An 11,273-nucleotide genomic window follows, 5' to 3' on the forward strand; every position below is an offset into this window, starting at 1 on the left:
ATTATTAACATCATACAAGTCATTTTGATCTCACGACTTTTTAATACTGTACACAACTTTTTTATTTGGAAAAAATGTCATTAAATTCATGAACTTGGTCATTGAGGTCAATTAAACCATGAACTTTCACGTAGTCCATTTAAACCATACATACACATTGACTTGCAGATTAAAATATGAAACATAGTTGACCAAGCCAAAAACAACATATCACTAAATCCGATAACAGAGCAATTAACAAGTGTTAGTCTGTTAACAACATGTTTTATGAATGATTTGCATTTTTAATCTCTTTATGAAGTATGTACAACGACATGTTGTTAATTGCTCCGTTATCGAACTCAACGACATGTTGTTTTTGGCTTAGTTAATTCTGTTTCATGTTTTAATCTGTAAGTCAATGTGTATGTATGGTTTAAATGACCTGGCGTGAAAGTTCATAGTTTAATTGGCGTAAATAACTGAGTTGATGAATTTAATGATATTTCTCCTTTCGGTAAATTATTTATTTTCTGTACATTCTAATCCAAATCCAATGGGCCTAAGGCCCAACACAGGTTAATTAGGTACACCACCATGTCTTAAACGCTGTAGGATCCTGGGGTTTCACGCAGACGAGGAAGAACCTTGAATCGACATTTGTTGCTTCTTCTATGCTTGGCCGATAATTCAAGGTAGGGTTTACTCTATTCACGCTTCTGGGTCAAGAAATCATGTTCTTTTCTCCCCAAAGAAGTACGCTTTTCATTGAATTTGTTCGACACGTTTCTTCCTTGGACGAGATTGACGCAAATCCCTTAATTTTAGCCATTTGGGTTTTAGTTACAGTAGCAAATGGCACTTCACAGTCTAGCATGTATGTAATTTGGGTGAAAAGTTACGATTTTTATGTATCATATGGGTTTGATTTGATTGATTTCTGGTGTTTAAGGGTCACTTTCATTTTCAACTTCTTGGAGATTAGTGTCAGTGTTCTACGTTTTTGATACTGTAGTATTGTGTTTTTTGAAACCAGGAAACTTGTCATCCGAAAAAACTTCTTGGTCACGCTCTTTGGTTCAAGTTAGATTTGGCTCCAACTGAATCATGTGTGTACTAATGTTTGTACTGAATCTAAGTCGTTGGGATCAAAAGATGCTAGCTTTGGATGTCTAGATGTAAGAATTAGAATTTATAATTCCACTTTTTTTGCTTTGATTTTAGATTTTCTATATATCTCCATTACAATGCAATCTCTAGTTGTTCACACCTTTAAAGACTTTTGATTTAGAGTTAGTGTTTTAGATTTAGAGTTAGTGTTTTAAAAGTAACAGGTAGCTTATGTGAAAAGCAGCTAACAGTGTCGCAAACACATTTTTTTCAACTTTGGACATCAGATACCGTAGGCAATCATCACCAATGACACAAAGACAAGAGTTAGTGTTTTGTGTAACTCATGAATGTGTTCTTCTTTGAAGGTGTTGTTGTCTGGTTTGTCTACTTAGTCCACTAACTCATTTTGTTCTGGTTCTTCTTCTTAGTTTCTTAAGTCACTCTAGTTGATTAAGCTTTTTTTGCAGCTTTAATTTGTTAAGCATGTTATGTGATCTCAATTGGTGTTTGTCTGTTGAGTTTTTGCAGCTTTTTTTGCAGATTCTAATTAGTTTCTTCAGTCACTCTTGTCTATTTAGTTTCTTTTAGGGTTTAATATCAGTTAAAGACTCTTGATTTTGATGTTTTGGTTTGTAACAGGACAGTGCAGCGATTGTTTTAAAGCAACCAAAGAGATCTGAGGCAACCCCTTTCTCCTCTGGTTAATTCTTTTTAAACCCATTTCTCCTCTGGTTTGTGTTATCTGGCTTGTGTTGATGGCTTTTGAATCTTAGCTTAGGTTCCATATAAACACATGTACAACACAAGTCTGATTCTAATTCATTTTTGGCATTAGAATTAGCTACTAATGATTTTTAGCTTTGTTGGAGATTAGATAACTAGTGTAGCAGAACAAATGATTTTTATCTACTGTAAGTATGTGTCTGATCATTGAGCAGTAGAATTTGCGTGAAGAATCTCTGAGAACATTGCTGGATTTAGCTAGGTGCTTCTTAGTATGATGAATTTAGGAACACAATTGTTCTGTTGCTGCGTTGCTTTGAGAAAAGATTAGTCTAGTTAGTGCTTACTTGTTCCCATTAGTCTACTTGTGGACACAATTACATAGATTCAGCTACTAGTTATGTGTATACCTTTGTTATGGCATGTTATATACAGAAATATATTTTGTATAATTTCACTATATAACATAAAATTTTATTTTTTTGAAAACAACATATTTTCTCAAATACAATAAAAGGCACAAAATAATGATGGAACAAAATACAGATAAAATTACAAATATAAAAAACAAATACAACAAATAAATTACATCTGATTTTTTCTTTTAGCCAAACTCGAGTACCCAAGGGTTTACCCACAAAGACAAAAACCCATTCGGGTTTACCCATAAAGACTAAAACCCATTCAGGTTTTTTGAATCTCGGTTTTTTTCTGGGCAGGTTTTTTTCAGATTCGGACTGGGCTGGGTTCTTTTTATCCACGGCAACATCCCTAACCATGCCTGTCAAATGGTAAAGTTCTGATTCGATTAGCAGAGAAACTGAATCAAACTTAAAAAATCTCGATTTTTTGTGATTAATCTCTGAATCGTTCTCTCGGGGTTTTTTTTCTGGTTGTTTTGTAGGGTTTTGCATTGGCAACCAAACCAAGGTTCAACAGTGAGCAGCCAGATCCTAAACGAAGCTTCACAGTGCGTTGAGAGCATCAATGGTGTCAAAGAAGGGAGATGGAAAGCTACTCTCAACTACTACAAACCCATTTTGAAGGACCAGGCGAATCAATCCGAGTTCCCTCGTGATTTCCTTGGGATCTCGCTCGCGGATGAGCCGGACAAGTACTACTTCATCATCAGGTCGCAGAGGATTGTGGTTGAGGCTGATACTAACATTCAATCGATCATGGAGAAGCTTCAGTCTTACAAATCCAAAGTTGCGCTTTACTTTGAAGGGTTTCAGTATCAGCTTGGTGATTTTCGTTTGAGGGTTGGGAAAGTTGTTCCTACTCATTCTGAGAATGTTAGAGGAATCGTCATGGAGGTAACCAAAGTTTAAACCTTTTTCTTGTAATCTTCCATGCCCTTTTTGGTAGTGAGGGATGCTATTTACAATGTTAGAGCTTGAGGAAATTGAGATAGGTGAATGATCACTGTTTAATGCGTTTAGTTGATGGAATCCTTCTTCTTGTAATGGTCATGCCCTTTTAGTTGATGATCATTGATGGTAGTTATAAGGCTAAGGTTGATGATGAAAAGTGAACAATGTTTATGCATCTCGAACAATATATTGTTAACTGAGTTTCTTTTAACCTCTTTTTGGTGATCATACTTAAATGCTATTTACAATGTTAGAGCTTGAGGAATTGAGATAGGGTGAATGATCATTGTTTGATGCGTTTAGTTGATGGAATCCTTGTTATTTGTTATGTTCATGCCCTTTTAGTTGATGATCATTGATGGTAGTTATATTGCTAAGGCGGATGATGAAAAGTGAACAATGTTTATGCGCCTAGGAGGCTAGAACGATGTCTTGTTGGTGACTGAGTTTCTTGTAGATGTAGAGTTTGAGCAATTGAGACTGGTGAATAACAATGTTTGATGCATGTAGAGGATTAAAATTCTTGTTCTAGATTGTCTTGATAACCGAGTTTCTTGTCTTTCGGTGATGGTCCTGGTTGCTATTTACAATGTTAAGATAGATGATGAAAGTTAAATATATACTGTTGATTATACATCTACAAGTTTCTTTAGTCTTGTTCTGTGTAAGTTGAATTTGGAGGTTGTGGGTCGTAACAATGTTGATGCATTGAGATGATGAAGTGGTTGCTTTTTTAAAAATCGCAATTGTCTCATTGCTAATCTAATCACCAAAAGGGTACATGGAGCTTCCCTTTTGGTGATGATCTTTGATCCTGTTTGATGCATCTTGAAGTTTTTAAACATCCAGTCCTTGTAATCTCATTTTGGAGTGTGTGTGTGTGTGTTGTAACTTGTAACTAAGGGCTGTGTGTTTTATCATTTCAGGTGGATTATCTTCCTATATCATCAATCAAAACGGCAAACAAACTGATGGAGGAGTTCATGGAGATATGGCATGAAGCTCTGGCTAAAAGGTCATTGCCGGGAAAGTTTGTGAACATCGATATCAACTTTGAGGAGTATGGACTTGGAGACATCTACACTCCACAACACACTGCTGTTCGCTATGCTCTCGTGATGGCTCACATGATTGCTACTGTTCAAGCTGTGAGAGGCTAAACAACACAGCTTTCGTATCTTCTTCATTCATGCATGTATATATAACCTTTTATGGAATTTTCGTCGTAATTATGAATTGTCATAATCTGTCAATTTTGCCCAATCTCGTTATTTCCATTACGGTCGTAGCATGGGGAAATTTAACATTTAGTTACTAAGTTTTTTTTTTTTTTTTTTTTACTTTTGTTTTTGAATTTTCAATTTTCGTTATAGCGAACATGTATATTTTCTACTCATGTTGTTAGTTTCAATTAATTTTCGATGAAGCCAAAATGAGACAAAAATATGTATAGTAGTGTTAACAAAACTTTTAAAAGTAAAACTTGGAAGAAAAGAAAAGTTCTATGGTTTTATAATCGGTTCAAGCTCAACACATAAAACTACGAGACTTGCGTGGGGTTTTAAATAAATTGATGCACAAAACTTTTACTATGGTTTCAAGTAAATTGATCAAGCTCTTCCATGTTTTCTTTTTCTACTGATCCGTTTAAATCTTGATTGAAGTAGAAATGGCATGAAAGGCAGTAGTTGCGGTGGTCGAACTCTTCTCCTCTTAGCTTGCGTCTTACCTACATTGATAACATAAAACTGAATCCTATAGTCCAAACTTGTGTTTTGTTTAGGTTTGGAAATGAGGAAATTCAAAACTCGTACCTGATCTTGTGTCATTGTTACTTCCAGAGGATTGGACTTGGGCTAGGTGAATGGTTTCACTCTTTCCTTCCTGCTTGTCTTCAATTGTTGACTCTTCCACCTTCTTCTGTTCCATTGTTATCTCAAAGGTGTTATCGTATGATACTGATGCCTCCTCTTCCTTGAGCTCTGTCTCCTTGGACTCTAATCTTTGTACTTGGTCATGATCTTGTCCAACTGCCTCTGGACTGAGAGATTTACCTGATTCTCTTAGCAAATCGGTAGTCTCAGAGGATAAGTTAGGAAGATTAATATTACTGTCACCTGTTTCACGTTTCTGGTCTTCCACTGTCACCTCCATGTACTCCTCGTGATTTGCTTCTGAAGGACAATCAGTTTTCATCTCATCAGCAATGGATGTGTGGTGTTCAGGCTCAGCGATATGCTTCACATCATCAACGGATGCGTGGTCTCCAGGCTCAGTGATATGCATCTCATCATTACTAGCAGGACCAGTAGTCGCTCTTTCTTTGTTGTTTTCGTCCACTGAGACTTCATCAGAAGTAGTATTTCCCATGTTTATCACTTCAACAGGACTTTGTGGGATCACACGATCACTTTTTGATGGTGACAATGATCCACCCTCAGAAGTCGCCTCAATGTTCATGCTAACATCCGAAGCTGCATCTGACTTTGTGCATCTTATCAGTGTAAAGGAAGCAGCTGTTTGGTTTTGCACCAAAAACCCCTGGCCATGGCTGGCACTGCATTTCCTTAGGGTAATTGCTTCTCCCCTGAGGACATTTGTTGTAGGTTCCACCTTAGTGTCATCTTCAGACATGTGCATGTCAATTTGGCTTATGGTTTCGATTTCCTGAGGATTATCATCAGATGAAGCTGCCACAGCCATAACTACTTCAGAAACTTGATTAGTGTTCACCTGTGCGTCAGTCACCTTAGCTGCAGGAGGCTGAGTCAATGGTTCAGTTCCTACAATATCCTCAACCCGGAAACCATGTTTTGGCAAGCCATCGAGAACAGAGGTGAAATCAATCGCCTTAGAGGATTTGTGTGCCACAGCATTTGTGGCATCAAAAGCCTTTGCAAGATCATCCAAAAGCATGTCACCTTCACCACTAGAAAGGGGATCCCATTTCATACAATCTCCAGACAAAGGCTGTTCAAGGCTAAATGTATCACCAGAAGAAAGTAATTCAACCCTGACAGCTTCTTTGTGGAACCGTTTTTTCTTTAAAAGCTTGGCTATCATATTCCTGAAACCGATTCAAAATCAATCCACAGTGACCTAAATTTACGCATAGCTAAATCACATAAAACAATTGCTGGATACATACCTACAATTTTTTGAAAGGGCAGCTCTGGCTTTTTCAGTAGAGAGTCCAAGCAAGGACATGAGATTTATAACATCGTTTGGACCTCTAATTTCTGTGACTGAAGGAGCACCACTTGATATAATCAGATTCTTCCCCCTAGTCCAATCCACCAGTAACTAGAAATACCCCATATCACAAGACAACGTATAAGCAAGTTCACCGTCACATTACAAATACAACAAACATACAATGTGATACTTGAGCCTAATTAATAAAAATATCTCACCTTAGCATTCGATATAACTTGTCTCCTTGTTTGTGCATCCACTAGGAGATCAGAGTACTTGATTTCAAAGTAAATACCTCGCTGCCCATTAGAAAATTCATCAAGTTGAAGCAAAGAAAAGAAATGAGATAACACACAACTTCTTCTTAAAGGAAACAATGTCTAATCTACAAATAAGAGAATAACAAACCTTGATAGCAGCTTGAACCATTGGATGCTTCAATCGGAATAACATCTTGTCCGTGAAATCAATCGAAATCATATCAACCTAGGAAAAGAAAGAAGCTAAGAGTTAACTCCCTAGACAATTTTCACCAGTAGAACTGAAAAATATTCAATTGAGCTACAAAAACTAGTAAATCCCACACTAAAGATTGAATTTTTAGAAGGAAAACTCAATTAGGGAGACAGAACTACAAACCTCAGCTTTCTCACAAGCATAATCGAACACGTTCTGATTCATAGGCCTAACAGCAATAATATCATAACTCTTTAAAACGGGATTCCCAGAATTCAAACTCAGACACTGAGCATTACTCTCCACATGAACAGTGAGACGCGTGTACTGACGAAACGGAGTAGCTCGCGGAACGCCGAGTAAATCGCGATGGAATCCAACAGAAGAAGTTAACCTCGGAGCGACTTTGATCAGAGAACCAAGGGTGAGAAGAGGGATCGTACAAGAGTCCTTTTCCGACATCACGCCTTTGATCGAACGATTATGTGCGATCCCAACATAACCCAGCTCCATGGCTTTCGTGGCGAGCTTTAACCGCAAGGTTTTTCCCCCGGCGACTTCCTTTCCGCCTGATCGTGGCGGCTCATTGTACGAAATACTTAGATCGAAGAATCCCATCACAGAGTCGGAGAGATAGTTGCGGTGAGAGTTTTCCGATTAGAGCATATCTAGATTACAGTATCATAGCAGATCTAGACTTTGTTAATTAACCATTCACAACATTACAGTATCAAAACGTAGAACACTGACACTAATCTCCAAGAAGTTGAAAATGAAAGTGACCCTTAAAAACGTAGAAATCAATCAAATCAAACCCATATTATATATCAAAATCGTAGCTTTTCACCCAAATTACATAAACGTTAGACTATGAAGTGCCATTTGCTACTGTAACTAAAACCCAAAAGACTAAGTTATGTTCCTAAACCCAAATGACTAATCTTTTCTCAAGGCAACGCAGCAACAGAACAATTATGTTCCTAAATTCATCATACTAAGAACCACCTAGCTAAATCCAGCAATGTTCTCAGAGATTCTTCACTCAAACTCTACTGCTTAATGATCAGTCAGAAACATACTTGTGTTCTACATGTCTTTATACGGAACCTAAGCGATTGTTATAAACCAGAGGAGAAAAGGGTTTTAAAAGAACTAACCAGAGGAAAAAAGGGTTGCCTTAGATGTCTTTGGTTGCTTTATAACAATCGCTACACTGTCCTGTTACAAACCATAACATCAAAATGAAGAGTCTTTAACTGATCTTAAACCCTAAACGAAACTAATTTTTTGAATCTATCACAGTCGCAGGGAAGAAGAAAGAAGAAATACTGTATTAGGTTTTTAACTTTTTAGTGTTTTTGATTAAAGCAACGAAACGGTGTCGTTGAGAAAAGATAACCCACGGGTACAAGTATGGGCTGAAGGCCCAATACCAGTTGATTAAGGACACCATGTCATGTCTCTCGATTCCATTACCTGTTGTTCTTAAACGCTGTAGGAACCTGGGGCGTCACGAAAACGAGGAAGAACCTTGAATCGACTGACATTTGTTGCTTCTTCTATGCTTGGCCGATAATTCAAGGTAGGGTTTACTCTATTCACGCTTCTGGGTCAAGAAATCATGTTCTTTTCTCCCCAAAGAAGTTCACTTTTCATTGAATTTGTTCGACACGTTTCTTCCTTCGACGAGATTGACGCAAATCCCTTACTTTAGTCATTTGGGTTTTAGTTACAGTAGCAAATGGCACTTCACAGTCTAGCATTTATGTTATCTGGGTGAAAAGTTACGATTTTTATGTATAATATGGGTTTGATCTGATTGATTTCTACGTTTTGTAACTGTAATGGTTCAAGGGTCACTCTCATTTTCAACTTCTTGGAGATTAGTGTGAGTGTTACACGTTTTGATTCTGTAGTGTTGTGTTTTTTGAAACCAGGAAACTTGTCATTTGAAAAAGCTCCTGATGTGTAGCTTAATCTCTTCACAACTGTATTGGTGAAAGCAATTGATACCATGGTTCCAATGGAAACTGAGGAGGCTACAGATTCTTTGGTGAAAGCTCACAGCAAATTTGGGATTGCTCAACTAGTTGACCCTGGAATTGTGGCTTCAGCAAATGTACCTGAGATTTGGACTTGCCAAGAGAGGCTTCCTGAGTTGTTAGAAGGTGGAGTTTGTGAGACAGTGATGCCACTGGCTTCGAATTCCCAAGCTGTCTCCACAGAGTTACCTTTGAATGTAGTGGAAGGTTTGATTAGAGAAGAAAATAGTACAACTAGTTATGATGCTGATGGTATTTTGAACCAAGGGTTTTCTGAAGAATCTGCACTTCGTTTACCAGACCCTGCCTCTACGTTTGATATTCACGGCTCTGCTAGATCAGATCAGGTTACTTCCTGATTCTTGAAAAGGCCATTTCTTGCTTTAGATGTTTGTAAATGTTCTGGATTTCGTGGAGGAAACAGGTGTGGTGTACTGATTTAGATCACATATTGTGCTTATGAATTTGACTTTCGTCTACAGGGTGCTCAAATTACAGGTTCTCCACCATTTTCATCAGTTCTCTCCCAAAATATCACATCAGCAGCAGAGCACTGGACTTCGAGATCAGCTTCTATAGGTTAGGATATTGATCGACAGGCTTTAACTATACTTGGTGTTTATTAGATTGTAAAGGCTTTGGTGCGTTGTCATTTTTGTGTAGTTAACCACGCCGAGGATGTCCATGAAGGTCAGCCTCCTAACATCTCGTATTGTGGATCAGCTGTCAACACATCAGCAGATACATCTCTTCCCAACAATTCTATGGGACTGAGTTCTCGGTTACATTTCCCTTCGTTCAATGACATATGTGACTACGAACTGGACAAGCTTAACAAAGAACAAGGGACCTTAAGGAAAAACTTTGAAGTAACAGTGAGTTCTCTTTTTTTCCGATGAATGTACTACCATTATTCAGTTTTCTGTCTTATCTGCTCATTGTCTTGTTGTTTGTAAGCAGACATCAGAGTTGAAGGCTGAACTCGAAAGGAAGATGGCTGAAGCACGCAGTGAGTACGATATGAAATCCCAAGAGATAGATACTGAATATAATGACAATGCGAAGAAGATTGAAGCCTTTAGGAGTTTGGTTGCCATGAACAGTCTCTTGGCGAGCGCTTACAAGTCTTCATGTCCAGTGAAGGGTGCAGCCACAGATACTGCAGCTGTTAGAGGTAAATGTGAAGAGTTAAGAAAAGAGAAGTTGGATAAAGTGAATTAGCTAAATAATGACATTCACACTCTTTCCTTTTTGAGCAGCTAGGAGCTCCCATCATTCAACGCGGCAGCAGCAAGCAGTACAAACGAGCACAAATATGAATTCAACTGCCCCTCGACCCTCAGTCACAACAGCGGAAGCTCCAATTCCTTCAGGTCCTCTTTCCCATTTCCCGCGCTGCAATATGCCTCAACCGAGACCAATATCTCAGCAAAATCTAACCCACATAGGAATTCAACCGCTCTTCCTGGCCTATCAATCACAGCAGAAACTCTTCCTCTACATTCACCTCACTTCAACACGCCTAAGCCAAGACCAATATCTCAGCTACCAGTTGTACAGTCAGCCACGGATATTATTTCAACTGCCACCCCTCCCCTAGCCTCAGTCACATCAGAAGCTGTATCTTTGCACTCCCCACCCTGCAACACTCCTCAGCCAAGACCGCCGCCTTTAATCTCCAACCACACTCCATCTTCTTATTCAGCAGCTTCTACTCCACCTGTGCATGGTATAGTGCGGCGAACCATGGCACCTCATTTAAGAACATCTCGACCTCCCAACTCTACTGCTGCACCAACAACAAATCCAACAAGGCTGGTTCAAGAACAACAACAGCAACAACAACAACAACAACAAGGGAATTCAAACAGTAGCTTGGTCTACCTCTCTGATGACGATTAGTGACATATCCTTGAGAGTATATATATAGTATATAGCTTTTGTAGCTTCTCTTAAGGATAGATATAGGTATTGAAGCCCTTAAAACAAACGAGAATGCCACTAACGAAGAAACAGTTCCAATGGAAACATGTATCGGAACGTAGACTGCTGCTTATATATGTTTTGCGTAATGGAATGCTAATTTTTTTAGATGGTTATTAAAGCGAAAACGCTAATGGCATCATATCGCTAGAAACACCGTTTTGTGGCAATATAACAGTAAATATTCTTCACAGCTCACTTTCTCAGTTGAATCAAATTTGTTTTCAATAACTCTGTCATGTTACTTCCTAAGTAGAGATTTTGTTTTTATGTAACTTCGAATTTTGAAATTACTTATCATTCAATATGAGGAGCAAGCACAAGCATCATGGAGTCTGCTACATTACTTAAACCTCTGAAACGAATTCCAATGAAATCGTGATAGCAGTGTAACGCCACGTGGCACGTG

The 11,273-nt window shown here is 38.3% G+C and overlaps 3 protein-coding genes across 6 annotated transcripts; 2 read left to right on the plus strand and 1 right to left on the minus strand.

Moving 5' to 3' along the window:
* The first annotated feature begins 588 nt into the window (after positions 1-588).
* LOC17889924 (mediator of RNA polymerase II transcription subunit 20a) lies at positions 589-4,502 on the plus strand. 3 transcript variants are annotated; one of them, XM_006293455.2, is made up of 5 exons: positions 589-674; positions 1,732-1,792; positions 2,535-2,606; positions 2,720-3,131; positions 4,115-4,502. In XM_006293455.2, exons 3-5 carry the CDS (start codon positions 2,593-2,595, stop codon positions 4,346-4,348), a joined length of 660 nt encoding a protein of 219 aa, XP_006293517.1. In that variant the 5' UTR covers positions 589-674; positions 1,732-1,792; positions 2,535-2,592; the 3' UTR covers positions 4,349-4,502. The 3 variants fall into 3 exon arrangements, with proteins under 3 accessions (XP_006293517.1, XP_023639847.1, XP_023639846.1); XM_023784079.1 differs by lacking the exon at positions 589-674 and adding an exon at positions 754-856; XM_023784078.1 differs by lacking the exon at positions 589-674 and adding an exon at positions 957-1,157.
* A 119-nt stretch (positions 4,503-4,621) lies between these two features.
* LOC17888427 lies at positions 4,622-8,141 on the minus strand. Of its 2 annotated transcripts, none has more exons than XM_006293711.2 (7): positions 7,997-8,141; positions 7,023-7,507; positions 6,792-6,869; positions 6,602-6,682; positions 6,337-6,491; positions 5,003-6,255; positions 4,622-4,917 (listed from the first exon to the last, which is right to left on the minus strand). In XM_006293711.2, the coding sequence occupies exons 2-7, from the start codon at positions 7,455-7,457 to the stop codon at positions 4,799-4,801; spliced, it is 2,121 nt and encodes a 706-aa protein (XP_006293773.1). In that variant the 5' UTR covers positions 7,458-7,507; positions 7,997-8,141; the 3' UTR covers positions 4,622-4,798. The 2 variants fall into 2 exon arrangements, with proteins under 2 accessions (XP_006293773.1, XP_023639845.1); XM_023784077.1 differs by lacking the exon at positions 4,622-4,917 and having other exon boundaries at positions 5,088-5,229; positions 5,306-6,255.
* A 191-nt stretch (positions 8,142-8,332) lies between these two features.
* Positions 8,333-10,972, plus strand: LOC17888596 (helicase protein MOM1). Its single transcript, XM_006294248.2, is given in 7 exon segments — positions 8,333-8,421; positions 8,777-9,228; positions 9,364-9,460; positions 9,545-9,756; positions 9,842-10,055; positions 10,141-10,312; positions 10,315-10,972. Coding segments are annotated over 6 exon segments (1,539 nt in total). The 5' UTR covers positions 8,333-8,421; positions 8,777-8,853; the 3' UTR covers positions 10,784-10,972.
* The last annotated feature ends 301 nt before the right edge of the window (positions 10,973-11,273 follow it).

The sequence above is a fragment of the Capsella rubella genome, unplaced genomic scaffold, assembly GCF_000375325.1.
Source record: "Capsella rubella cultivar Monte Gargano unplaced genomic scaffold, Caprub1_0 scaffold_4, whole genome shotgun sequence".
Lineage (NCBI taxonomy): Eukaryota > Viridiplantae > Streptophyta > Magnoliopsida > Brassicales > Brassicaceae > Capsella > Capsella rubella.